The sequence below is a fragment of the Pristis pectinata genome, chromosome 8 (assembly GCF_009764475.1).
Source record: "Pristis pectinata isolate sPriPec2 chromosome 8, sPriPec2.1.pri, whole genome shotgun sequence".
NCBI classification, from domain to species: Eukaryota; Metazoa; Chordata; class Chondrichthyes; order Rhinopristiformes; family Pristidae; genus Pristis; species Pristis pectinata.
Window position 1 is genome coordinate 1133174 of NC_067412.1, and position 27518 is coordinate 1160691.

The 27518-nt window shown below is 47.2% G+C and overlaps 1 protein-coding gene across 3 annotated transcripts; it reads left to right on the top strand.

The window, feature by feature from the left end:
- Nucleotides 1-1256: 1256 nt before the first annotated feature.
- On the top strand, nucleotides 1257-27510 carry LOC127573897 (dynein axonemal assembly factor 8). 3 transcript variants are annotated; one of them, XM_052022461.1, is made up of 15 exons: nucleotides 1257-1368; nucleotides 5856-6006; nucleotides 6191-6322; nucleotides 6546-6740; nucleotides 7864-8196; nucleotides 12922-12987; nucleotides 13347-13400; nucleotides 15348-15517; nucleotides 16892-17087; nucleotides 21125-21219; nucleotides 22617-22737; nucleotides 23158-23369; nucleotides 25169-25254; nucleotides 25918-25987; nucleotides 26416-27510. In XM_052022461.1, the coding sequence occupies exons 1-15, from the start codon at nucleotides 1309-1311 to the stop codon at nucleotides 26596-26598; spliced, it is 2124 nt and encodes a 707-aa protein (XP_051878421.1). In that variant the 5' UTR covers nucleotides 1257-1308; the 3' UTR covers nucleotides 26599-27510. The 3 variants fall into 3 exon arrangements, with proteins under 3 accessions (XP_051878421.1, XP_051878422.1, XP_051878423.1); XM_052022462.1 differs by lacking the exon at nucleotides 12922-12987; XM_052022463.1 differs by lacking the exons at nucleotides 1257-1368; nucleotides 5856-6006 and adding an exon at nucleotides 6019-6109.
- Nucleotides 27511-27518: the final 8 nt, after the last annotated feature.

The window sequence follows — 27518 nt, forward strand, 5'->3', positions numbered from 1 at the left end:
ACCATTCAGGGAAATAGAGTGGGAGTAAGCTACCTGACCCTTCAAGCCTGCCCCACCATTCAATACGATCATGACTGATCTGCCTCAGGCCTCATCTCCTGTGCTAGTTCTCCATAGCCCTCAATTTAGCTGCTACTCTTTAAGTACCTTCAGTGATCTAGCCTCCAAAACCCTCTCTATTCACTAATGTGTATATCAATCCTCTGTTCACAGATCAAATGCTCCTTGGTGCACAGATCCCAGAGAGACCTGCAGACCTCCTGCAACCCTTGTGGCAACCATTAAAGGTAAATGTTCTAGATCCCACCATGCAGACACCAGAATCACCAATTTTACAAATAACTAATGAACCAACTCCCAGTTAGGATGCTGTGGGTTTCGAAGCACTATTTTCTGGAAGGCCACAGCTTTGTGCCGCCGAGAATATCATACGTCGTGTGTTGCTCTAAGGTATGCTGCACTGTGCCCATTGCCATGGTAACAGGCTGCAGCAGTGCTGTTCGCCCTTAGATTCAGCACCACCTTGTCTCATCTCAGTTTCCCTTTCCAATGACTTGTGCACCCGTCCCACCCATAACACTATGTTGGCATTGACTGCACCCATCCCTGGCCGGGAGAAGCTGCCGAGATCAGTCTCAATGAGTAAATCCTGACCTCTAGAGGCAAGCCTGGCAGTGACTTAACTGCATGGTTCCATTTGCTGAGAGCATGAACTGTGGGAGCAAGGGACTGGATGGTTCATGCTGGAACCCACCACATCATCGGCAGTCACACACAGGTCACAGCCCTGGCACCCCCCCCCCCAGCATCATCGGCAGTCACACACAGGTCACAGCCCTGGCACCCCCCCCCCCCCCCCCCCCCAGCATCATCGGCAGTCACACAGGTCACAGCCCTGGCACCCCCCCCCCCCCAGCATCATCGGCAGTCACACACAGGTCACAGCCCTGGCACCCCCCCCCAGCATCATCGGCAGTCACACACAGGTCACAGCCCTGGCACCCCCCCCCCCCCAGCATCATCGGCAGTCACACACAGGTCACAGCCCTGGCACCCCCCCCAGCATCATCGGCAGTCACACACAGGTGGCAGCCCTGGCACCCACCGCATCCTCACCAGTAACACACAGGTCACAGCCTCCAATTTAAACATGTCCCATTCTTTTTATATTTTAAAGAAGACATTGAATTTTTCACTTTCTTTTGCATCCCAGCTGACATATTTCTACTGGTGTCTCCTGTTGTGCCTACACGTTACTATGGGGACATAATATCCGTGTGTATCAGGCGAGGATTCATTCTGCAGGGTATGAAACGCCTTCGCTTGTCTGAAAAACGAGCTAAGATCCTGGGGATTGCAAGTGATCAGGTAAAACCCAGTGGGAGAAGGTCAGAAATCATAGCACAAGCGTGTGGCAGGTCAGCAGAAGGTCAGGGATAATACCATGCCAAGAAAATGTCAGAGGTCACACCAAAATGGTGCAGTGCAAGTTGTTCCAGGGAGAGATGATAACATTGAGGTACAGATTGGTGATGATCTCACAGAACGATGCAACATGTTTGGAACTGATTGCTATTTGTTCCGGGGCATTAGATAATCAAGGAGAGCAAGTCTGGGTAGAAAAGAACCTGTCCAATGTGATAGATCTGGTGCCTATTTCCCTTAAAGCTTGTTTAATGTATCATGAAGAAGTCTGATAGAAAACATTCAGGCATTCAGCTGGAGGAGGTTTAATAGCTTGGATAAGAAGTTGTTTGAAAGGCAGGGAATGAGTTTGTGCAAATAGATGTTGCTTGGAAGAGTCAGAGTCAGGTTGTAGGTAGTCCTCTCTGATGGCCCGTTACCTGTGTTCAGCCTGAACCCATCCAGTTGACGTAAAACTAGCCAGAACTCACAGCAGCACAAAACAATGATGGGGGTTACATAGCAGGCATTGCCACACTACTGCAGCCTTCTGCTCTAACAATTTTACACGGCTTTTAGCTCCTCACTCTAATTGTCGCCTCATGTAATTAGCTCCAACTCTGACTCGGGGGTAACTCACCCCGGAAATCAACACGAAAACAGAGCAGGAGTAGGTTATCTGGTGCTCTGGGCCTGCTCCACCATTCAATAGCTAATCGTTCACCCAAGTATTCTGCTCCCACCTTCTCCCATGTCCCTTGGTCCCTTTACTATTAGGAGATTTATCTGCCAACCTCTTGAGTGTACGTAATGACTCCACTGGGTGAAGAAATTTCACCTGATCTCAGTTGTAAATGGCAAACCTGGTATCCTGAGGATCTGACAGCTGGTGCTGGACTCTCCTTACACCGGTAACATCTGTATCTAGTCCTGTTAGAATTTTGAAGGTGTGCCTCATTCTTCAACACTCCAGTGAATGTAAGCCCAACCGACTCGACCTCTCCTCATAAGTCAGTCCTGCCATCCCAGGAATCAGTTCAATGAACCTTTGCTGTACTCCCTCCGTGGCAAAATCATCCGTCCTCAGATAAGGAGACCAAAACAGCACACAAAGCCGGATGGAGTTCTGTCCAACTGCAGCAAGACATCCTTGGTCCTGTACTCCAGTGTTTCACCATGAAGGCCAACAAACCTTGCCACACTGAGGCACTTGCTTTCAGTGACCTTTATACAAGGAGAGCCAGGACTTGTTACACCTTTTTCCCATCCTATCACCATTCAGATAATGTCTTTCTGTTCCTAGAATTAAAGTGGATCATCTCACATTCATCCAGAATAAACTACCGTTGCCATGCATTTCTCCACTCATCCCATCCAACTTGTTTAAATCATGTTGGAACCTCTTTGCATCCTCCTCGCATCTCACCTTCCCACCCAGCTTTCTGTCACCTGCGTACTTGGAGGTACTTTATTTATTACCTCAATCCTTTGCTCTTTCATTCTCACACTAACCTCGTAGGTGGGACCTTATCAAATGCATCACATCACTGGTTCTCCAGTTCTACCAGCTACATCCTCACAAAATTCCCTTTCACAAACCCACCACGTCCTTGTCCAATCCCATTAACACTTTCCACGCATTCTGTTACTACATCTTCGGATTTTCTGTCTTCTGATGTTAGGCTAACTGCTCTGTAGTTCCCTGTTTTACCCCTTCTTCCTTTGTTAAAGAGTGGAGTTATGTTTGCCTTCCTCCAGTCTGTAGGTATTGGTTTATTATGGTCACAGGTACCAAGATACAGTGAAAAGCTCTTGTCTGCATACCATCCAGACAGATCATTCCATACACAAGTACACCAAGGGGGTAAAAAAGGGTAAAGCAGAATGCAGAATATAATGTTACGGTTACAGAGAAAGTGCAGTAACGGTAGACAAATAAAGTGCAAGGGCCACGACGAGGTAGACTGGGGACCATGAGTTCATGTTTTAGTGTGTGAGAGATCCTTTGAAGCATCTGATAACAGTGGGATAGAAGCTTGTTGAGCCTGGTGGTTCTTGCTCTCAAGCTTTTGTATCTTCTACCCCATGGGAGAAGGGAAAAGAGAGAATGTCCACATCCACTATCTCCAGGGCCACTTCCTCTGGTACCCTGGGATGCAGATTATCAGACCCTACTGATTAGTCAGACTTTAGCCCTATTTATTTCCCTTGCACTATTAATTTATTAATACTGATTTCCTTTAGTTCCTCCCTCTAGATCTATATTATCCATTGCCTGTCCACTGCCTACCCATTGAGTAAAGTTCCCCAATCTATCATATCTTTTACCTTCATAGTTTCTTTTGGTCAGATTCGGGGCCCTTGTTTCCATTTTACTGAAGAATCTATTGTGTTGTGGCTGCTCTTCCCTGAAGGACACCTGCAGCAGGCTTGTTGCTACTTTCTCATTGCACAATACCCACCTCAGAATAGTCAGTCTCTCAATATATTTCTCGAAAAAACCATCATCTTTACACTCCAGGAATTCCTATTCCATAGTAATATTCCTGATTTGGTTTTGGCCAATCTATAAATGGATTAAACTTACCCATGAATACAATGGTACTCTTTCTACATGCATCTCTAATTTCCTGTTTAATTCCATCTGCTACATCACTACTATTTGGGGCCTACAGACGAACCTCACCCATGTTTTCTGCCGCTCTGCCCTTCTAAGCTTCACCTATTTGCATTATGATTTCCTGAGCCAATGCCCATCTCACCATTGGCTTCCTCTTGACTAACAGCACCACACCACCTCCTCTCCCTTTTTGCCTGTCCTTCCTTAATATTGAATACATCAGTTCCCATCTTGGAGTCTTTTCTCTGTAATAGCAGCAATATCGGAAGTTTGTATCTATTTTTGCTATTAATTTATCCACCTTATTTCACAGTGCCTGCAGACTTCCTCACATCAAAGCCCTCTTCGCTATATTTTGCAATGCACCAAATTCGCCTCTTGCTCTTGTTTTTTCTGCCTTCCACATTTGCTGCTTCCTTTCCTGTCTTTTATTTCTCTCCTTGTTCCTCTCCCCCTGCCTCCCAGCTCAACTTCCTCTCCCACTTCATTCACCCCTCCCCTGCACCCCCCCCCCCCCCCCCATAACTGCCAGCCGCAGGACATTGGTTCTGTATTGGACATTGGACAGTGGCAGGCGTGGTAGCGTAGTGGTTAGTGTGACGCTTTACAGAGCCAGCGACCCAGTTTCAACTCCGGCCGCTGTCTGTAAGGAGTTTGTACGTTCTCCCTGTGTCTGTGTGGGTCTCCTCCGGGTGCTCCGGTTTCCTCCCACATTCCAAAGGCGTACGGGTTAGGAAGTTGTGGGCATGCTATGTTGGTGCCGGAAGCGTGGCGACACTTGCGGGCTGCACCCAGAACACTGCGCAGAAGATGCATTTCACTGTGTGTTTTGATGTACATGTGACTAATAAAGATCTTATCTTATCTTATTGGTCCCACTTGTGCCCAGGTGTAATCCATCCAATTTGTTTGGGTCCCCCTCGCCCCAGAACTGGCCCCAATCTGAATCCCTCCTAACACACCATTCTCCAGATGCGTATTCATCCAATATATCTTCCTATTTCTACTCTTACCAGCTCGAGGCACTGGGAGTAATCATGAGATTACTGCCTTTGAAGTGACTGTTCACCCACCCTCTCCAGAATAACCTGCAGCTGCTCCAAGAATCCAAGGACTACAATGGGATCTTGATCAATTGGGCCAGTGGGCAGAGGAATGGTCGATGGAGTTTAACTCTGATAGATGCAAGGTGTTGCACTTTGGCAAGACAAACCAGGGCAGGACTTGCACAGTAACTGGTCGGGCACAAGAAATGTTGATGATCAGAGGGACCTTGGGATTTGTGAAGGAAAATGACTTTTCTTGCAGGTTCTTCAAGCTTACAGCCTGTTTCTTTAAGTTGCTTTAAAAATCCTCATGATTTCTCCAGGCATGCTAGGATAGAACTTTTGGCAAATGTAGGTTCACCAGAAGTTGTTCTTGCTGTGCCCTCAATGGTACACACAGATGGCTGGTGTTTGGGAACGGGCAGCACAACATTGCAGAAAGGTTTCACACAGGAATAATGTAACAGACTGCACGAAGGTGTACAAGGGTCAGCAGAAGGGCCTTTGACTTACTGCACCTTTTAAAGGAAAGTTTAACAAACATTCAAACAATTCTGAATTCAGAGACCATAAAATGGAACCCCATCATTATAAAGTCATGGGATGAGACCTCACGAGTGCAAGGGATTTGAGATGGAACCTCAGTGAGAGGAGGTGGCCAGTAAGGAGTGAGTGCAGGGTAATGGAGTATGTCTGGTGATGATGTACTGATTGGACTGTGGAATGCTGAATGAACACACCAACATGCATCAGAATTGCTCAGGAAATTTCCATTGCCATTGCAGATCCCACTGTTTTGTAGAACAGGTTGCTTTGGACCCCCGAATTCTCACAAGTCGGCTCTTGGCCCTCCTCCTACTGAGCTACCCTATCCTTGCTTCTTGATGCAGATGAGGAAAGAAAATGCAAGTCACCAGGTTGCAAGCTTACTGAAAGGTACAGTGCTTGGAATATTTCACTTGTTGTTTGAAAACTGTCGTTCGAGGTTTTGCGCCAAAATTGGGACCTAACTGAACTACAGATTCCTGTACATTTGCGGGTTAGTCTGGATTCTAATGGATATTCACATACCAAGCTCCATTCTACATTGTATTCACTTTATGTTTCTATCCTACTATAGGGTTGGCGGATGAGCTGGCAGAACAGGGGTTAATCGGAGATGTGCGCAGCAGGCCTCTCCCTGATGCTGAGTTTGAGATTCCATCCTGTTTCCATGTGGCTCCCTACGCTGATAAAATGCTGCAGGCTTTAGGTATGGATTTTCAATGGACAGTGAGTGGGAAAACCACTTGTTGAGGGGGAACCACCGCCAGTAGTAGTGGTCTGGTCCAGTGCTACTGGTTTCCGTTTGGATGACTTTGTAATTGCATTGTAGAATGCTTCAGTTCATGCCAAAACTGTGAAAGTGCAAAGCACCCGTGCGTATCTTTGTGTAGTGCAGTGAGCTGATGGATTTGCTTTCTGCCTGTGTGTAGGAGGAGCTCTCAGTACCGTGCCCCAGGCTGCCAATCTGACCCTGGACGCACTGTACAAACATAGCTTCGTGTCCAACCCCGAACTCGAGCAAGTCGTTGTTCTCACGCTAACGGGGCGCAGTGCCATGAGGACTGCTGGGAGCTGCCTGCGGGACCTCCTACGCCCTGTGTCAAACACATTGCACAGCCTGTCAGGTGAGGTCGCTTACCACACTTTAGAACCTCCGATGGGAAGAATTCCCCAAAGTTCAAAGAAATAATGTGAAAAAGACTGTTGTTTGACCGAGGAGGCACAGGATTTTCTCACAGAGGGGGTGCGAGGTGCTGGAGGAAGTGGTAGGGACGGGTACAATTACAACATTTAAAAGACACTTGGACAGGTATGTGGATAGGAAAGACTTAGAGGGATATGGGCTAAACATGGGCAGATGCGACCAGTTCAGGAAGGCAACTTGGTCGGCAATGACGAGTTGGGCTGAAGGGCCCGTTTCCGTGCTATGTGACTCTAGGACTCTTAAGTGGGAGAAGTGAGCAAAGGCTTGTTCCAAAAGTTACTTGTAAAGAAGATCGTGGTCTTCGGTGGTGAGTTGCAGGGAGCAGGGCTGGGTGAGCCAGATCTGAACACACTGCTACCAGGGAAGGAGTGATGATAGATGTGTAAGTCAGTCCAAGGGATGGAAAATACTGAGGCAATAGGATTTGGAGAGGACACTGATGGACTGATGGGGCTATTTGTGCAATTTAAAGATGAGAAAGAAAATGTTAACTTTAATATACAGGAAGCTGGAGAGCTGGCCAGAGGAGAGCGGTGAGGACAGGTGTAGTGGCTGATGGGGTCAGGGTGAGGGTGTTGGAGTTTACAGAGGATGGAGTGGGAGATAAGTCAGCAAGCACAAAGTTGGAGTCGTTGACTCTGGAGGAGACGAGGCTTTCAAGGTGGAAGAGGCTAAGTGGGACATGTAGTGGAGGTTTCTGCAGGCTGCCCTTGTGAAGTAATATGTGGTGTCAAGCTCCACTCATCAGGACACAAATTCAACCAAACCCGGGCTAAAGTCACTGCTGAGGGTGGTGGAGGGACTGTCACAGCTGGTGCACAGGAGTGGATGTGAAGGAGTTAGATGCAACTTAAATGGTCTGAGAATAGGCCAACCAAACTGAACAGGGGCATGGTTTGCGCAGCGTGCTTTGTGGCTGTGCCTTTGTTTTGAGCCAGTGTCAGGTATCCTGAGTCTTTTGGTCAGTTTGGCTGGCAGTACAGGTTGTCCTGTGTGAGGTGTGGGTGATGGAAGATACCTCTAACCTGTCATTCCTTCCTTAGGTGACAGTAAGGTGAATGGAGGCTTTGAGCTACTGGGGTTGAAATGGCTGCCACATCTGAGCCGAAGCCAGGCCAAGGAGCTGACCCCGTACGAGGTGGGCGATAGACATTGGCAGGAAAGCATCGACTGCCTTGTATCCAGTCCAGCACTAGTGTGTGTGCTACGGCGTGTAGATGCCTTCGATGCATTGGCTGCAATCCTCACTGCAACCAAAGTCAGGGGCAGTCTGCTCAAGGAAAACATTGACAACCTGGAGAAAGTGATGTCACCAACCCCAGAGCTGGCCTTCAGACAAGCTGCTTTGTGCTTCACTGACAAGGAACTGATATCAGGTATGGTGCACAGTTCATCTCGCAGGTGAGCAAGATCTCCCCCAGTGATCAGAAACATCTTCTTTGGCACAGAGATGGGAAGAAACTCTATGTATATTTTTTTAAAAAAAAGTAGACCTGGTATGAAATTACCTTTGGTACCCTTAGTCATGGTCTCAGAGGTGACAGGAGTTGTGCAGGGTTAAGGGCTGACTTTGAATTATGTGTACTGCTTCCAACCTCCACACTACAAATCCTGTGTCTGTGACATACAGGCACACCTACATATGAACATAAAAATTTGGAGCAGGACAAGGCCACTTTGCCCCTCCAGCCTGCCCCTACAGTTGCTCTGAATGCAACCTCAACTCTGCAACCCCATCTATCTTTGGTAACCCCGTTGTTATCAAGAATCGGTCTACCTCTTCCTTCAGAATCTGCTTCCACTGCCTTTGGGAAAGAGAGTTCCAAAGATTTTCAATCATTTGTGAGAAGAAAATTTCACCATCTCTTAAGTGGACAGCTCCTTACTGTAAACAGCTACCCATAGCACTATATTCTGCCACAAGAAAAAGCATCTTATCCATATCTACTCTGTCAAGAACTCTCAGGACCTTTCATGTTTCGATCAAGTAGTCTCTCACTCTTTGAGACTCCAGCAGATGAAAGCTTAAACTATCCAACCTTTCCTCATCAGACCACCAGCCTATTCCAGATATCACTCCCAGATCTCAGTCATCACTTCCCTGCCAATTGTGGTGTGCTGCCATGACAGTGGAAGGTGTTGAACCAAGCTTGTGCCTCAACCTCTGAATTCTGCTGGTTGGAGCCAGAAATGGAGAAATTACTTTTAGATTAAAATTGCTTAACGAGTCAGGGTTGGTCTGAGTTTCCAGTTGTTTGACACACAGTCTGAGTCATGAATGGGTATCGGTGATGGAATCTGCCGACAGGTAACGGCGAGTCCATTTCCTTTGGCGTACAGTTTCTTTCCCATCCAGTCACAGCAGTTCAAGGTATTAGATGGACTGTAGAAATGTAGAGGCGCACACCTCCACAGAGCTTCTGATTCATTAGGTGTTGAAACTGGGAGTCTATCATTGTGAAGTTGAGCTCTCCATAATGGAATCTCCTGGTATTTGCATCAAAGAGCAGCCTCTGCTCCTGGTGATCCAGGCAGCACCAGCATGTGTCAGTACGTCAGTACTTTTCCAATTTAAGTTGAGATTAGCCACAATGGATGGATGAGCTGGAACCAATGCAAGCAATAAATCTGACTTGAGCAAAGCACAAATTAGTGTTTTTATAAAATGCAATACAATGTAAAATAACCTTGATCACAATCTTTGTGACCTTGATTGATATGATGGCAAGGTCAGGTTGCAGTTGGCTTTATATGTGTCCTGATGTTAGTCGAGCAGGTTTCATTATAAATTAACTTGGTTAACTGTGCAGCAGACTACAAGTCATAAATCTGAATTAAAATCGACTCCATGACCAAAGAGTGGACTGATACCTGACTGTGCAGTAGAGGAGTACACAGCACTGCAAGCACTTTACCACACGAGTTACTGGGGAAAGTGTGATGCTAATAACTTGCAACCCCCTTCTGTAATCAACTCAGAAAATACCGGAAATAGTGGGCTTTTCTTCGGGGAAGGTTATCCGAGCCCTTTCTTCAGGGAAGGTTATCCGAGCCCCTTCAGGGAAGGTTAACTGAGCCAATGCTCGGCCATCAAGAACAATGACCAGCATGGTAGAACAGCACAGCATGTTGCAATCTTCAGACTTGATCTGACACCGGATCAGTATTACTTATCTCTGTTCCTGAATGTTGTTTACATCTGTGTGTGTGCTGATGGCAGGGTTACAAATAAATGGGGATTTTCTTGTTATTTGCTGTGTATCAGAAAATGAAAAGGAGCATCTGTACCATCACTTGCACTTTTATTGAAATCTCTGCCTAGTGTCACATGAGTAGAGCATCTAAGGCAACCAGGGAATTGTCCCCATTAATTGCTGTGTCCTGATTAAGTCTATGTACCTCCCTCGGGTACTATTGTACCTGCCTCAACCACTTCCCATGGAACGAGCTGCCAGAGGAAGTGGGTGAGGCAGGTACAACAGTGTCATTTAAGAAGCACTTGGATAGGGACATGGAGGGGAGAGGCCTGGAGGGATTTGGGCCAAACGCAGGGAATTGGGACTAGCTGGGTAGGAAGAAGGCGGCAAATACATAAGGTGTAAGCAGCAAGGATCAGACGGGGCTCGTGAGGAATATAGAGTAGCAAGGAAGGAACTTAAGAAGGGGCTGAGGAGAGCGAGAAGGGGACATGAAGAGGCTTTGGCGATTAGGGTGAAGGAGAATCCCAAGGCTTTTTTCTCGTACGTGAAGAGCAGAAAGATGGCTAGAGTAAAGGTAGGTCCGATTAGAGACAAAGGTGGCAGGATGTGCCTGAAGCTCTGGAAGTGGGTGAGGTTCTCAATGAATACTTCTCTTCAGTATTCACCAAGGAGAGGGGTCTTGATGATGCTGAGGACAGTGTTGGTGAAGGTAATGTTCTAGAGTATGCAGATATCAAGAGAGAGAATGTGTTGGAGCTGTTAGAAAATATTAGGACAGATAAGTCCCCGGGGCCTGATGGAATATTCCCCAGGCTGCTTCGGGAGGTGAGGGAGGAGATTGCTGAACCGATGGCTAGGATCTTTGAGTCCTCATTGTCCACGGGGATGGTACCGGAGGATTGGAGGGTGGCAAATGTTGTTCCCTTATTCAGAAAAGGTAGTAGGGATAGTCCAGGGAATTACAGACCAGTCTGTGGTGGGCAAGCAGCTAGAAATTCTAAGAGATAGGAGCTATGATCATTTAGAGAATCATGGACTGATTAGGGACAGCCAGCATGGATTTGTGAAGGGAAGATCTTACCTCACTAGCCTGATAGGGTTCTTTGAGGAGGTGACCAGGAAGATTGATGAGGGTAGTGCAGTAGATGTGGTCTACATGGATTTTAGTAAGGTGTTTGACAAGGCTCCACATGGTAGGCTTCTTCAGAAGGTCAGAGGCCAAGGGATCCAAGGAAGCTTGGCTGTGTGGATTCAGAACTGGCTTGCCTGCAGAAAGCAGAGGGTTGTGGTGGAGGGAGTGTATTCATATTGGAGGGCTGTGACTAGTGGTGTCCCACAGGGATCGGTTCTGGGACCTCTACTTTTTGTGATATTTATTAATGACTTAGATGAGGGGGTGGAAGGCTGGGTTAGCAAGTTTGCAGATGACACAAAGATTGGTGGTGTTGTGGATAGTGTGGAGGGCTGTCGAAGCTTACAGAGGGACATTGATAGGATGCAGAGCTGGGCTGACAAGTGGCAGATGGAGTTCAATCCGGAGAAGTGTGAGGTGGTACACTTTGGAAGGACAAACTCCAAGGCGGAGTACAAGGTAAATGGCAGGATTCTGGGCAGTGTAGAGGAGCAGAGGGATCTGGGGGTTCATGTCCTCCCCAGATCACTGAAAGTTGCCTCACAGGTGGATAGGGTAGTTAAGACAGCTTATGGGATGTTTGCTTTCATAAGTCGTGGGATCTAGTTTAAGAGCCGTGAAGTGACGATGCAGCTTTACAAAACTCTGGTTAGACCACATTTAGAGTACTGTGTCCAGTTCTGGTCGCCTCATTATAGGAAGGATGTGGAGGCGTTGGAAAGGGTGCAGAGGAGATTTACCAGGATGCTGCCTGGATTAGAGAGTATGGATTATGAGTAGAGACTAAAGGAGCTAGGGTTTTACTGTTTGGAGAGAAGGAGGATGAGGGGAGACATGACAGAGGTGTACAAAATATTAAGAGGAATAGATAGAGTGGACAGCCAGTGCCTCTTTCCCAGGGCACCAATGCTCAATAAAGAGGACATGGCTTTAAGGTAATGGGGGGAAAGTTCATGGGAGACATCAGAGGGAGATTTTTCACCCAGAGAGTGGTTGGTGCATGGAATGTGCTGCCTGGGGTGGTGGTGGAGGCTGATATGTTGGTCAAGTTCAAGATATTGTTAGATAAGCATATGGATAAGATAGAGGGATATGTGGGAGGAAGGGATTAGATAGTCTTAGGAGTGGTTTGAAGGTCGGCACATCATGGTGGGCCGAAGGGCCTGTGTTGTGCTGTATTGTTCTATGGTTCTATGGCACTGTGGTCGGGATGGACTGGTTGGGCCGAAGGGCCTGTATCCATGCTGTATTGCTCTGTGACTCTATCACTCTAAGTCCTGATGCAGGGTTTCCACCTGAAATGTCGACAATTCCTTTCCCCCTCACAGATGCTGCTTGACCCACTGAGTTCCTCCCCCAGCAGATTGTGTGTTGCCTCGTTAATCTCAGTCTGTTACTTTAATAATGTTTCTCAGTGATAAACTTTGTGGGCAGATGTAAAATAAGAAATAAACTGATACACAGTTTTGCCACAGTTTAGTTTCAGTGACTGGGAAGGAATATTGGAGCCCTGGGTCATTGCTGGGATGAAGTCTTCATAACGACTTGGATAGCTGATGGTGTACCTCTCAGCTGATGTTTTTGGCATCTACAAAGCCCTGTCACAGGGTCTTGTACGTGGGACTTGTTGATGAGGAGCTTTGCTGAACTCCATTGGTGTTGGGTGTGGAGGATTAGTGGTGCGGTAACAGAAGAGGTTGCAGTGAATTAGACCATATGCCCACTTTTTATTGATGCACAACTCACATTGCCCACTGTACTCTTCACAGATCCGAGCGCACGGCCTCTCCTGAAGTACCTGTCTCCCTCTCTGAGGTCAGGGATCACTGTCTCGGGTAAGTATCACCACCATGGGCAAGAGAGTACTGGTTTCACATGATAACAGTAATGATCCCTGGAAATACAACAGATACAAATTGCTGACTGTGGCTCAAATTGCCCGGGTCACTGGATAAGGGAAGTTGATAACAGCTAGAATACCTCACCTTTTATTCACTGTGGGCAACATACTGAAACTATAGTTCATGGTGCATTTTTATCTCTTGTATGAAACACATCGCATCGCAGCAGAGCTCCCACAGACGCTGCTCGACCTGCTGAGCTCCTCCAGCAGATAGTTTATTGCTCAAGGTTCCAACATCTGCAGTGTCCTGTGTCTCCAGCCGATCCGTTACTGTTCTGCATTCTGTTTCAGGTAATGAAGCCGAAACTGTCGACGTGGAGTCCATCTTCAGCTACATGCTTCTTGGTAAGTGATGAGTGTCTGTATTTCTTGCCTTTGAGAATACATACGTATTTACACACCAACAATTCACATACACACAAAAGACATAGTAACAGTAGACCATATGGCACTCAGGCCTGCTCAGCTATGCTGCAAGGTCATCGTTGTTCTGATCTTGGCCCCACCTCCACTTTCTTGCCTGTTCCCCATAACCCTTGACCCTATGGTCCAAAGATTTGATTCTCATTCTGGAATATATTGAGTGATGTAGTCTCCATAACTTTCTTTCATGGAGGATTACAAAAGTTCACGATCCTCTGAGAGAAAAAATTCCTCTTAATGCCCATTTTAAAATACACCCCTTTGTTCTACATCGTCCCACAAGGTGGTGTGTCCCCTCCATCCTTCCCCAGGCAACTCCTTCAGAATCATATGTGGTTGAATAAGATCACCTCCCATAGAGTTATGCAGCACGGAAACAGCCCATCCAGCCCAATCTCATTCTTCTAAGCTCCAACGAATGTAGTAGGACATTCTGCTCATTAGATAAGCTCTCCATCCTGGGAATCAACCTGGTGAACCTTCTCTGAATTACATCCAATGCAAGTAATTCCCTCCCTGAATAAGGAGAGCAAAATTGTCTGCAGTACTCCAGAAATTGTCTCACCAACAAACCAAAATGAAGAAAGCTGCATCTGCTGGGAATCTGAAACATCTTCTTTGTCTTTACCCATAAAATGCCGGAAACACTTAGCAGGTCAGGCAGCATCTGTGGAGAGAGAAACAGTTAATGTTTCCAGTCAAAGACCCTTTGTTAGGTTCTGCTGAGTGTTTCCAGTATTTATAGTTTTTTCAGCATTCTGCAGCTTCTCTCTACTTAAACAATATCCTGCTTTTGTATTCTGACGAAAGTGGATAATCTCGCTTTTCTCCACACCGTACTTCATCTGCCAAGTATTTGCCCATTTAGTCCATCTGCAGACTCTCCTTCTCCCAACTTTCTCACACTGCTCACTGTCCCTGTCACTTTAATGTTCCACCCCACCCTCACTCTGACCTCCCACACTGTTCCAGTGAAGTTCAGCGTAAGATCGAGGAACAGACCAGCACTCTCCGACTTGACATATTACACTGGTGCCTCACCTAGTGTTCATGATGTGATCCCAGCAACAAGAGCACTAATGGAATCAGCAATAAAAGGGGTCACACCATCAGAGTCATGAAGTGCAGAAACAGGCCCTTTGGCCCACTCTGTCCCTACTGACCTCTTTGCCCATCTACACTAATCTGATGTGCCCACATTAGGTCTGTATCCTCTCTGCCCTGCCTGTTTAACTACCTTCTAAATGCCTCTTAAAGCATGATGACTGTATCTGATTCCACTACCTCTACTGGCAGCACAGTCCAGATATCACCCACTCTGTGTAAAATAAAATATATGTACAATTTCCTCATGGATCCCCTTTAAAACTCCTTCCTCTCACCTTAAACCTCTTGTTTTTTTAATACCCCTAAAAGAATAACCATCTACCCTATCCATGTCTCTCAGAATTTTATGTAACTCTATCAGGTCACCCCTCAACCTCCTTCGCTCCAGGGAAAACAAGCCCAGCTTGTCCAATCTCTCCCCATAACTAAAGTCCTCCAGTCCACACAACATCCTGGTGAATCTCCTCTGTACCCTCCCCAGTGCAATCACATCTTTCCTATAGTGTGGTGACCAGAACTGCACACAGTACTCAGATGTGACCTAACCAAAGTTTTATACAGCTGCAACATAACCTCCTGACTTTTATACTCAATGCCATGCACCTTTACCGCCCTATCTACTTGAGTTACCACTTTCAGGGAGTTATGGACCTGTGTAGCCAAACTAACTCCTGCTCAAGACTAACACTCAACTTCTAAGCTAATGAGGTACCATTATTATATTTGGTGACACATCCATGATCGTGCTCCACCTTGTTGCAGGACCCCAGCCTTTGTTAACAGTACTGGTTATCAAACCCTCCATGTGGTCAAATCATCTCCCCAAGATACTCCGTAAACTGGATCTAGAGCACTTCCGTGTTGTTGGGTTGAAACTTGTCACCTTGGACATGGAGAGAGCTTCACTCCTGACTCCGCACAGCATTCGGCAGGTATGTTCAGCTGAGGGAGTTTGCTTTCACGATGACCTAATTGATACAAATCTCTGGAGCTTCTCTGTATTTCCCAATGGAAGTGCTCCATTTGACTGAGGGCAAGTACAGTTATGTGGTTACAAACTCCTTAAACTGTCAGGCAATGCACTTTGTAGCAGGAGGAACAAACAATCTGCTGGAGGAGCTCAGCAGGTCAAGCAGCATCTGTGGGGGAAAGGAATTATCAACATTTTGGGTCGAAACCCTGCATTAGGGCCCTCCTCCAAAAGATTATTTGTTGCTCCAGATTCTAGCATCTACAGTCTCTGTGTCTCCTCTCTGTAGCAGAAGTGGATCCAGTTTTTCCGCTAACGATGTGCATAATCCTTGCCTCCACCCTCCAGTCAGCACAGTTGGTTAGGCAGTCAAGTTGCCCTTGTATCTTGAATCTTGCTGGTTATGGTGTCTGTCAGTCCTCCTTCCAATGACGAGATGACGACAGAGGGACTCGTGATATTCCAGGTGCTGCCTAATGTGGGGGAGATGCCCCGCTTTGTACTCAAAGCTTTCATGTGTAAAACCACAACCCCAGTTCCATCTTTTGTGTCTTCTCATGTCTGAATCTGCCACCCCAGATCTCCACTGATTGGGCTATACTGCCTTCCCAAAGACTGGAGCAGAGCCCCAAGCTTTTGGCATTATTCTGCCTCAGCTCCTCTCTCTGACCTCCTCACTTCATTGCTGCTCCTATTCCCCGACAAAAGTGTGGGATCAGTGGTGGCAGTTTGGGGTTGGCGGTGGCTGTGGGGTGGGCTGTGCTCATCAGTTCCTGGTATTTATTTAGCACACGTGCAGTGAAGCAGATTCCTCCTGCATTTCCTGTTTTCTCCTGTTGAAGTGTGAGTGATGGTCAGGGCACTGCTCTTCAAATATTGTGTGGCATCTTCCATGTCCTTTAGGCAGAAGAGGTCTCCTCACATCCCTTTCAGAAGGCAACACCTTGCACAGTGAGCACTCCTGCACTGCTGTACTAGTCTGAGAGATAACGGAGTCATGTTGACCGTCAGAGCAAACAATACATTCAACTGCAACAACAAGTAGTTTGTGTACAATATCTGTATGTTGGTTGGAATTAACTCTTTCATGCCTCTATACTGGTACATTTTGTGATTCACGCTCCACGGCTCAGTACTGACGCCTGCCGGATAGTCTTTCAATGACCTGCAATAAAAGGCACTTGGACAGGTACGTGGATGGGAAAGGTTTAGAGGGATATCGGCCAAACATGGGGAAATGGGATGAGCTTGGATGGGCACCTTGGTGGACCGGTCTGGCTGAAGGGCCTGTTCTGTGCTACATGCTTCTACGTCTCTAACTGAACTGTGCTTCCAGGAACCAGAACTAGTGCAATCCAGCATTGATTCCCTGATCTCTGGTCCTTCAGTCGTTCTGTGTCTTCAACGAGATAATGCTGTGAAAAAGCTGCTTGACTTGCTTGGCCCTGAAGATCCCCAAAAGGCCAGAAGCCTGAACCAGTTCCTTTGGCGGGGTCACTGGGGTACAGACTTGGTCCACAATGGTTTCTATGGTAAGTCACGAGACCCTTCAGCTCAATGAGTGCAATGCATGAACAAGTAAACTGTGCATCTGTCATTTAGGAAGCAGTTGTGACATTAGTTACAGCCTCACTTCCACTTCTGTGCACATTGCACAATCTGAGACAACGCAGGAAAACTTCCAGCTGACCAGTCGGTCTGATGGTCCATTAGACACGGCTGTTGTCACTAATGGGACAGGTTGTCACTCAGCAGGCTGGACATGCTGGCTCCCAGAAAAGCAATCCACCTGTCCCGTTCCCCCCCCCCCTTACTTCCCTGTACTCTTGCACACGTCCATCAACTCCCATCTGCCACCTGCCTACATCAAGTAGTCATTCACTGACCAGCTGGTCTTTGGCATGTGAGAGGAAAGCAGAGCGTCCATGGGGGACCGTGTGATCACACAGGGAATCTGCGCAGTCCACGGGGACAATCCCAGAGGTGGGGATTGAATCTGGGCTCCTGGGACTGAGAGGCAGCAGCACTAACTGCCGTGCCACCGTGCTGTTGGGATATTGTCTGACACTCGGTTGGAAAGTGAGAGCCCTACCACACACCCACAGGCTGTGCCAGGATAAGGTCAATGCTACCATGGTTGAAGCCTGTGGTCGTAGTATGACACACGATTAGCTGCTTATATAAATGCAGCAGCTCCTAACTGGGAACCCCCTCGATGAAGGACTAGAGATGGCACCTAAGTGATTAGTATTGTGTATGTTTATGGGGCTTTGCAGAACTGATTTGAATGTAGGCACAAAGGTATGTTTGCTAAGTTTACTGATGACATAAAGATTGGTAGGAAAGTAAATTGTGAAGCCAATGTAAGGAGGCTACAAAGGTTTAGGGAGAGGTTAAATGAGTGAGCAAAGATCTGGCAAATGGAGTCTAATGTGGGAAATGTGAAGTTGTCTGTTTTGTCAGAGAAAATGAAAGTGAAGTGTATCATTGAAATGATGAGAGAGTGCGGCGGGATCAGCTAGTCACGATCCACCAAAGGCAAGAATGCAGGCGCGGCAATTAATTCAGGCATGGATGAACGTTATTGGTTATCGCTGGGGAAATAAATACAAAAGCATGGGGTTATGTTGCAGCTATATAGGGCATTGGTGAGACCACATGGTGTGTATGGGATTTGTCTCCTTACTTAAGGAAGGACGTTAATGCAGTTCAGAGAGGGTTTATTTGACTAGTACATCGAGGAACCAGCTCGAGAGCTGGCCGCCTTAAACCGTGCATTGTGTAATGAGAAAGGATTAATTAGCAGTTGTGAGAGGGCCCTTGGGGAGGAGCTACTAAATATGATAGAATTCTTTATAAGGATGGAGGGTGGTTCTGAGATTGGTGTCCTGTACCTAAAGCAAAGAAACAGATGGTGCGAGGTGAGAGTTGGCTTAGATTGGGGAACATTACATGAGGGTTTGGTGGTAGATCAGCAATGACAGATGTTTAGGGAGCGCCTGAATGAACTACAACAATTTTTCATTCCTGTCTGCCACTATAGTAGGAGGGATGGCTCAACTGTGGCAAGTAAGGAAAGTATGGATGCTGTTAGATCCAAGGAGGAGACAAAACAGCAAACCTGGGGACTGGGAACAGTTTAGAACTCAGGAGGACTGAAGGATTAATTAAAAGGAGAAAATAAAGCACTAGAGTAGCTTAACAAAAAACTCTAGAGATACATAAAGAGAGAATGATCAGTGAAGACAAAGGTGCCCCTTACAGTCAGAAACAGGGGAATTTATAATGGGGAATGTAAAAATCACAGTAACTGAAGAAACATTTTGGTTCTGTCTTCAAAATGAAGGACACAAACAATCTCAGAAATCTCAGGGAACCTGGGTCAAGTGAGAGGGGAAAACTGAAGGAAATCAGTATTAGTAGGAAATTGGTGTTGGGGAAATCGATAGGATTGAAGGCCAATAAATCCCAGGTCTTGATCAGAATCAGATTTATTATCACTGACTTGTATGTTGTGAAATGTGTTGTTTTGCAGCAGCAGTACCGTGCGGATATAAAGGTACCATAATTACAAAAATAAATAAATAGTGTAAGAAAAGGAATAACGAGGGAGTGTTCGTGGGTTCACGGACCATTCAGAAATCTGATGGCAGAGGGGAAGAAGCTATTCCTGAATCATTGAGTGTGGATCTTCAGGCTCCTGTACCTCCTCCCCGATGGTAGTAATGAGAAGAGGGCATGTCCTGGGTGGTGAGGATCCTCAGTGATGGATGCCACCTTCTTGAGGCACCGCCTCTTGAAGATGTCCTTAATGGTGGGGAGGGTTGTGCCTGTGATGGAGCTGGCTGAGTCTACAACCCTCTGCAGCCTCTTGCGATCCTGCTCATTGGATCCATTCCAGGCAGTGATGCAATCAGTCAGGATGCTCTCCACTGCACATCTATAGAAATATGTAATAGCCTTTGGTGACATACCAAGTCTCCTCAAACTCCTAATGAAGCAGAGCTGCTGGTGTGCCTTCCTTGTGATTGTATCGATGTGTTGGACCCAGAATAGATCCTCAGAGATGTTGACACCCAGGAACTTGAAGCTGCTCATCCTTTCCACCACTGAGCCCTATGAGGACTGGTGTGTGTACTTCTGCTTCCTGAAGTCCACAGTCAATTCCTTGGTCTTGCTGATGTTGAGAGCAAGATTGTTGTTGTGACATCACTCAACCAGCTGACCTACCTCACTCGTGTATCCCAGAGTACATAAGGAAGTAACCCTAGAAACAGTGGATGCATTGTGTCATCTTCCATCATTCTTTCCACTCCGGATCAGCTCCTATTGATTGGAGGGTGGTTAATGTAACCCCACTATCCAACAAGGGAGAGAGAAAACGGAATTAGAGACCAGTTACCCTGACGTCAGTGGTGGGGGGAATGCTGGAGCCCATTACTTTTGTTTGGAGAGGAGCGACAGGATGTGACAGGGAGAACATGTTCAACAAATTTCCTTAAAATTTTGGAGACTGTAGCTAGTAGATCGGATGGGGGTGGGGGGGGGGGGTGGAATCCAGTGGATGTGGTGCATGTGGACATTCAGAGGGCTTTCAACAAGGTCCCGGATAAGAGACTAATGTGCAGAATGACTGATGTGGATAAAGAGCTGGTTGGTACACAGGAAACAAAAGGGAGGGATTAGCAGGTCCTTCACTGAGTGGCAGGCAGTCACTCGTGGGACACCACAGAGCTCACTGCTTGGACCCCAGCTGTTCACAATATAGATGAATGATTCAGATGAGGGAATTAAGTGTAATATCACCAGGTATGTAGATGACACTGCGCTGGCTGGGAGTGGGGCTGTGAGGAGGGTGCAGAGACTCCAGTGTGAGATGGATAGGTTGAGGGAGTTGGCGAATGTGTGGCAGATGCAGTGAAATGTGGATAAATATGTGGTTATTCACTTTTGTGGCAAAAACAGGAAGGCAGAATATTATCGGAATGGTGATAGATTAGGAAAGGGGAAGGTGGGGTATCCAGAAATGGGGATCGTAGCCTAAGAATATGGGGTAGGCTATTTAGGAATGAGTTGAGTAAAAGTCTCTACCACAGAAGGCAGCTGAGGCCAAATCATTAAATGCGTTCAAGGAGTTAGATCTATCAGTAATGACTAAAGAGGTGAAGGGATCAAGGGATATGGGGGGGAAAGCAGGATTGGGGACTGAATTTGGATCATCGGCCAGGATTGACCGAAGGGCTTTCTGCTGCTCCTGCCTTCGGTAACACCTGGAATGGGCAGGTTGACTTGAGGGAAAGGTCAGACAGTGGAGCTTGTGTCCAATGCAGTTTAGGAGAGTTCCAGGGCACTTGATTGAAACATACAAGACCCTGAGGGGTCTGGATCGACGGATGTGTGGAGGATGTTTCGAAGGATGACGTAGATAGGTAGCCAGTGGGTGAACTGCTACAGAATGCAGATGTGAAATTACAATGGGATCAGCCACGGTTTTATTGAATGGGGGAGGAGACAAGGTGCTGAGGAGCCTGCTCCTGCTCCTAACTCGTATCTGACTCTTTCCTTACAGGTTCCTCATGCTTTGCAAATGCAGTCCGGGATGTGAGGGCATTTTTTCCTGAAGGAATTTGCTGCGAGGAGTCACAAATGATGAAGGCTGAGAAGGTAAATCCGGGCATTTCTCCACACATGCCCCATTGTACATTGGGATGTCTGTATATGTTACGTTCAACTGCTGGGTCATGGCCTGTGTAACTCAGTGTGACACTTCATACTGTAAATGATGGGAAATGACGGCTCATTTTTCTGAGCTTGTACAGGTAGGCTGAGAGTATTTGTAGGCTGGCGTTCCCACGTTCTGGCCCTTGTGTAGTAACCAGTCACATCAGCAGAGATGCATTTGATCTTAATGGTGCATGTGTGAGTCCACCAAGGAACCTAGACCACAGCCACATCTCCCTGCAGTTTTCAGCTTCTTCACTGAGTTGATGGTGAATGTGCTCCCCCTGTACCTGGCAGGGCAGAGGCGTGGGGAAGCTAACTGAAAATGTTTGCCCATTTAGGACAGAAACAAGGTGAATATTGTTCTCTCAGAGGTCATGGCTCTTTGGAAGTCTCTTCTTCAAAGGGCAGAAGAAACAAGAATCTTTAATATTTTGAATGAAGAATTTAGACTGTTGATAAGTGAGGGGGTGAAATGTTACTGTGGGCAGGAGGGAAGGTGGAGTTGCGATAACAATGTGATCAGCCATGACATTGAAAGGGGGAACAGCCTACTGCTGCTCCTGATTCACTTGACCCCTTTTACACAACTCTACACCTACCACATCTGCCAACCTGCTGCTTTAAGCAAAGTCACTGGATACCTGCCGCCCAACAGCTTGGCTTATAAACAGCCTCCGTAAAGGCAGCTTCCCCAAACCAACCTGGAATCTGATGCCCATGCCACTTTTCTCTGTTGAGACACAGGCAGACTCCAGGTGGGGCATGCAGGATGGGGACTGACAGCCCTCCTGATTATTCGGCACTGGGGTCAAGGTTACACTGAGCTCCTTTCTGATCGGCACAGATCCCATGGGACAAATGGCCACCTTCCGCTTATAAATTTTCTCTGATTCTAATTGTCTTGTGACAGCTAAATGAGGTGGAATCAGCAAAGCAACATCTCATCAGTGTGGGACCACAGGGTTTGCAGCAGCACATCAACAGCCTGTGTTTACAGGGCACCACTAATGCAGCAAAACGTCCCACACAGGGTAATCAAACAAAATCCGACAACAAACGTGTGATGGGATATTGGATAAAATGACTGAAATCTTGGTCAAACAAGGTAGGTTTTAAGAAATGACAAGGAGGAGAGAGAGGGAAAGGATTAGGGAGGGGTGTCCACAGCCTAAGGCCTCGACAACTGAAGGCACAGTTATCTAGAGATCTGGAGGAGTGCAGAAATATTGCTGTTGCAGAGCTAGAGCAGGTCACAGAGATGATAAGGGTATGAGTGCAGCTCCTTTAACTTCACTGTCATTTTAATGCATGACTCTCTCTCTCATTTTGGTTCACAGATTGGCAGTAATGCAAAAGACTGGCTCATTAGCCTGGAGTTCCCACCAAGACGCAAGTTGGTCAAGTCTGTAGCCCTCACTCATTTGGATTCCGGAGCACCCAGTGGGAACCAACAGCAAGGTATATTTAACAAAGCCTCTGGAACCTGGATGAGCACGGACTACAAACTTCCACTGATTGCCTACTGCCTGTACATAGGTTATGGATGCTGTGCTCAGCAATCAGTATTACAGCAGTCGCCCAACCTCAAACCATGCACGGCAGTGACAATCCCAGCCGCTACTGCCGCCCACCCTCAGTAACAACTCCACCCAGCATCATAGGGTCCGAGCGAACAATCCACTTGATGCTCTAACCTGCTCCCTGGTAATGCTACCAGACGCTGAGAGTGATGCAAGGCTCTCTCCTGGGGATCACACGTGTACCTCTCATGATGTTTGTAGGCCAGGTCTCAGGTGTTGGAACCTTATACTTGAAATGAATTTCCTGCCAATTGCATCAGGTATAAAGCCTGGGCTTCTCTTTCCCTCTGTCGGACAGACCTGCTGATGCCCAGAGCTCTGCGACAGACCATGTGCGTGCTGCTGGCCTCTCCCCTCATCAGAAGGTGCCACCACCCACCCTACATTGAAGTGTTGGACCAGCTGGGGAGCTGTGGGTTCCAGGTGACGGGGTCAAGGATGAGCATCCTGGACCAGTTGCAGGCTCAGCACGTGGCAAAGCTCATCGCCGTGGACAGTATCTCGGCCACGGTAAGCCTCCCTTGTATGCTCTCAGGGACATTTTGTATTCTGAACTTGGGCTCCATTGCAATTAGTGTTCAGAAAACTGTAGGCAGTGCACAGGGTCTGTGGGCAGGTAGTGAGCCATTCATGCCTAGAAATTCGAAGCACCCCAAAATGTGCAGCAGATGGTCAAAACAGCAGGCCCACTGCTAGAAGCTTTAGGGAGACACCAGAGATTGCAAGATGCTGGAATCTGGAGCAACAGACAGTCTGGAGGAACTCAGCAGGTCGACCGGTATCTGTGGGGAGGGAAGGAATTGTTGACGTTTTGGGTTTTTGACCCCTAACATTGACAATTCTTTCCCCCAACAGATGCTGCTCGACCCACTGAGTTCTTCCAACAGATTGTTTGTTGCTACAAGCTTTAGGTTTGGTCTGAAAAGTTGCCCTCCAGGATTGGGGACAGGTCTGGGGTGGGTGAGGAAGAAGCAGTGTCCATATTGGCTGGTTGGTGTCTTGAGTTGGGTTGGCAAGGATCCTGCTCAGGAGGGGTATGTTGTGGAGGGGGGTGGGGGTAGTTGGGGAGTCGAGAAGATGGCTGAGCAATAAAAGCTGGGTGATACCTGAGGTCCCAGTCCAGACCTCTGAAGACCTAGTGTTTTTGCAGCAAAGTTCAAGTCAGTGTCACAAGGGAAATGATGCCATGCCATGCAGGTCTGATGTGGGATTTACACACAGGTGAGTCCCGACTGGAAGTACCCAGGTGAATTTCTGTAGTGGCATGATTTGACCCAGATCTGGTTACAATCATATTCCACTTTGGGGGTTGGGGAGAAATCGAAGCTGAGACACATCGCTGACAAAAGCAGCAGTATCCATCCAAATTCCTAGGTCCAGTCATAAAGACAGCACAGAAACAGGCTCTTTGTCCCACTGAATCCACATTGACCATCAACCACTCTTTTACACTAATCCTACATCAATGTGTAAGGGGACAGGGAATTAACTGAAGGAAATCCTGCAGTTTCCGTGGTGGAGGGGAGCTTTGTAGAACTATTATTTCCATTGTGTTTCTCATCACTGCTGCATACACCATTATAACCTGGGTGTAACAGAGTAGAGACAAGCTACACGAACCAGCCGGTCCACACTAGCACGGTCCAGCTCAGTCAGTGTATCCTTCTGCCCCCTCCTGCTTTTGTAGCCTCTCCTTGGGTGTATCCTCACTAACCACTGTGAGTGGGAGTGAGTTCCACATGATCCTGCTCTCAGGGCAAGAGATTTCTCCTGAATTCCTGATTGATCTCTTGGTGCCCACCTCATGTAGGTGGCCTCTAGTTTTCCCTGCTCCATGTGGAAATGCTCTGCTCCGCTCCTGCTCTTAAAAAAAACAATTCAAAAACCTGGGCAGCTCACCTCTCAGCCTTCTTGTGTAGTTTGCTTTGTCTGGAAGGTCTAATCTTCTAATTCTTTCTCCCTCCCTTTCTCTGTCCTTTTACTTCTTGTGTTAATTACTCTAGCTGGTTTTCAGAGTTTACACTGTATTGTATCATTAAATGATCTTTGCTGTTCGTTGCTGCTCTGAGAGTGCACTCAAACTCAAGTCATCAAGTGGAGGGAAGTCCATCCTTGGCCAGGAGATTGGTGGTAACTGGAACAGGCAATGTGTGGTTGGGTAGTTCCCGATACAAGGTAATTACTGTGACCCAGAAAGGTTTACTTCCCATCTCTCTGTTTCGGGGGTTGAGGAATGTGTGGGGTAGGTTGTGCTGCTGGGGCAGCTATGGGTGTCATTCCATGTATTTATAGTCCTGATCTTTCTCCAGTGCGAGCTGCTGACGAGTGGCCCCTGTCTGATACTGGCTCTGGAGAGAGATAACGGGGTCTGCTGCTTTGGTCCACTGCTGAATAGGTGAGTAAACCTGTCACACCTTTAGCTCCTGATCCTTCTGAATTTTAGCTTTTAGTTCCTTTACAAATGGATGGAGAGATGGGGAGAGGCTGTGCCTGATGGAAGTGGGAAGAAACACCAGCAAAGTTAATCAGGTCATTGAGTGAAACATTGATTGTTCCTCTCGGTACAGGAGCTGCCTGAGGTCCAAGGCTCTCTCATTGAACGTTACGTCAGGTGCAGATGTTGCTGGTTTTAATCCAGAAATGTCGATACCTGTGGTTGAGTTTCCGCCCAGACTCGTGGATCTGTGCCTGGCTGCGGTGATGGTGCTCAGAACTCTGCTCCGACTGTGACTCTGCTATTGACCAGAGATTTGCTGCACCCTCCAGTCTTACTGCAGAATCACTGGTCCCCTTGTGATTATTTCCCCTCAGCCTTAAACAAGGCAGAACTGATGCAGTTGCACCCCCACCCCCAGTGAATGAAAAGGCCCCGCAAAATGTAACTGATCCATGGCAAAATATTGCCAGTGGATGCAATTTCTTTTCATTAACCAAGGCAGCCCCTTCTGACCCTTCCTGTCCTTCTTCAAAACCCAGACACTCCGGAGTAGAGAAATCCGGCGGTTTACCTCAGTAACTGAAATGTTTCACAGTCACAAATCGACTGTTTGTGTTTCAGCCTCGACTGGGAAAAACTGAACCTCCAGGATTGCCTGCAACATTTCATCTACCCGAGGACTGAGTTGCAGGCAAGTACTTGGCAAGAAGGCAACTCCTTACACATAACACACACACACACACACACACACACACGTGCACTTTCTCTTGTTCTGTTCTTTCTGAAAGCTGCGTGCTGGTGTAAACAACAAATGCCTCTGCTGCGTATACGGATTGTGGGTGGGAGTGTTTTGTGGCCTTCAGCTGCCCGACCCAGACGGGGAGTTGTCAATTGCGGCATAAATGCTAAACTGAATGAATCAAAGGAGAGAATTTAACTCGTGGCTTTCTCTGATCAGATTTTAAAATAAATACAAGTCCAGCTTCCCTGGGCGGAACGCTGAAGGCAGCAGCTATTACACCACAAAACATCACCCCGTCCCCACGATAAGCAGAGCTCCCTGTTGTATCTCGGGCTCTGAGTGAGAGGTCACTCGTTACTGTGTTCTGTGTTAACCAGGTGGAACGGTTGCTCAGCTGTCTGTTTGACACCCTCGCCCCTCACAGCGTTGACCGGATTGTGCTGCAGGACTGTGGGCCCTCTCCAGGGACGGCACCATCACTGCCACAGCTCCAGCCTGCAACACCATCAGTTGCTGCTGATCCGAGGAATAGGCAAGTGGGCAAAGCAGAAGCAACATAAACCTTCCTTCTCAAGCTTTCCAGTATTTTCATATTTGAATTATTTTTCTTTTTTCCCATATTTATTATTCTGTAATCGTTCATTAACCAGGCAATGAAAGAGCCTGGATAGAGTAACTTGTCAATGTTTCGTTGGGTCTGCTCATGTTCACCAGTGCTGCTTGTGTCTCAGTATCTGCATCCCCACAGCCTCTCTCCCCAGTGAGCTCCTGGGGTAAAGCACATCCTTCTCCCTCGCAGCTGGCAGAGTGCGCTCACTGGGCTTGGTACAACATGACCAGCTCAGGCAGCTCTCCTGGATAATAACCGATGAATGAGTTTATCCAGTAAACACAAAGACTGGATCCCCAGCCACCTGTGGATTCTGTGTGGAGAACGTTAGATCCAACGTTTCCTAACATGGAGAAAAGACAGAGACAGGAATCCAATGAACAGCTCCAACATCTTCGGGCAAAGGTCCTTGTGAGCTCAGCAGCAACAAGATCACAAAACCCTACCGTTCAGTTTGTGAATAATGGGCTTTCTCATTCGGCCTGATTCGAGGAACAGTGCTCACCCAACACCCCGAGTTCAATGTTGATGATTGATGGTCAACACCAATCTCAATGGGAACAAAGCAAGCAGTGGGGTGAGAGTTTGTATTCGGTACAAAGTGCCATTGCCTCTGTAGAGGGTATTACACAGCCGATCAACCACTGTAAACAGCAGCCTCGTACACTGAGGCAGAGCCCATTTCACAACTCAACATGGTGCTTGCACTTTCATTGTATTGTACAAAGCTTATTTTGTTCTAGATTTAATATCTTACAGCTGAAGCCCCAACTGAAACATAGATGTTACTGGCATCTTGCACGGAAATGATATAACTTGGTGCAAATGATTCAATGCCTTGTGTTGTTATCTCAGGCAGAAAATAAATCC

Excerpts from the sequence above, each read along its gene's own strand:
- LOC127573897 (XM_052022461.1), top strand. The coding sequence starts at position 1,309 with ATGAAACGCCTTCGCTTGTCTGAAAAACGAGCTAAGATCCTGGGGATT. Across the intron at positions 6,323-6,545 it reads TAAAATGCTGCAGGCTTTAG|GAGGAGCTCTCAGTACCGTG; the intron begins GTATGGATTTTC and ends GCCTGTGTGTAG. Across the intron at positions 22,738-23,157 it reads CAGTGGGAACCAACAGCAAG|ACCTGCTGATGCCCAGAGCT; the intron begins GTATATTTAACA and ends TCTGTCGGACAG.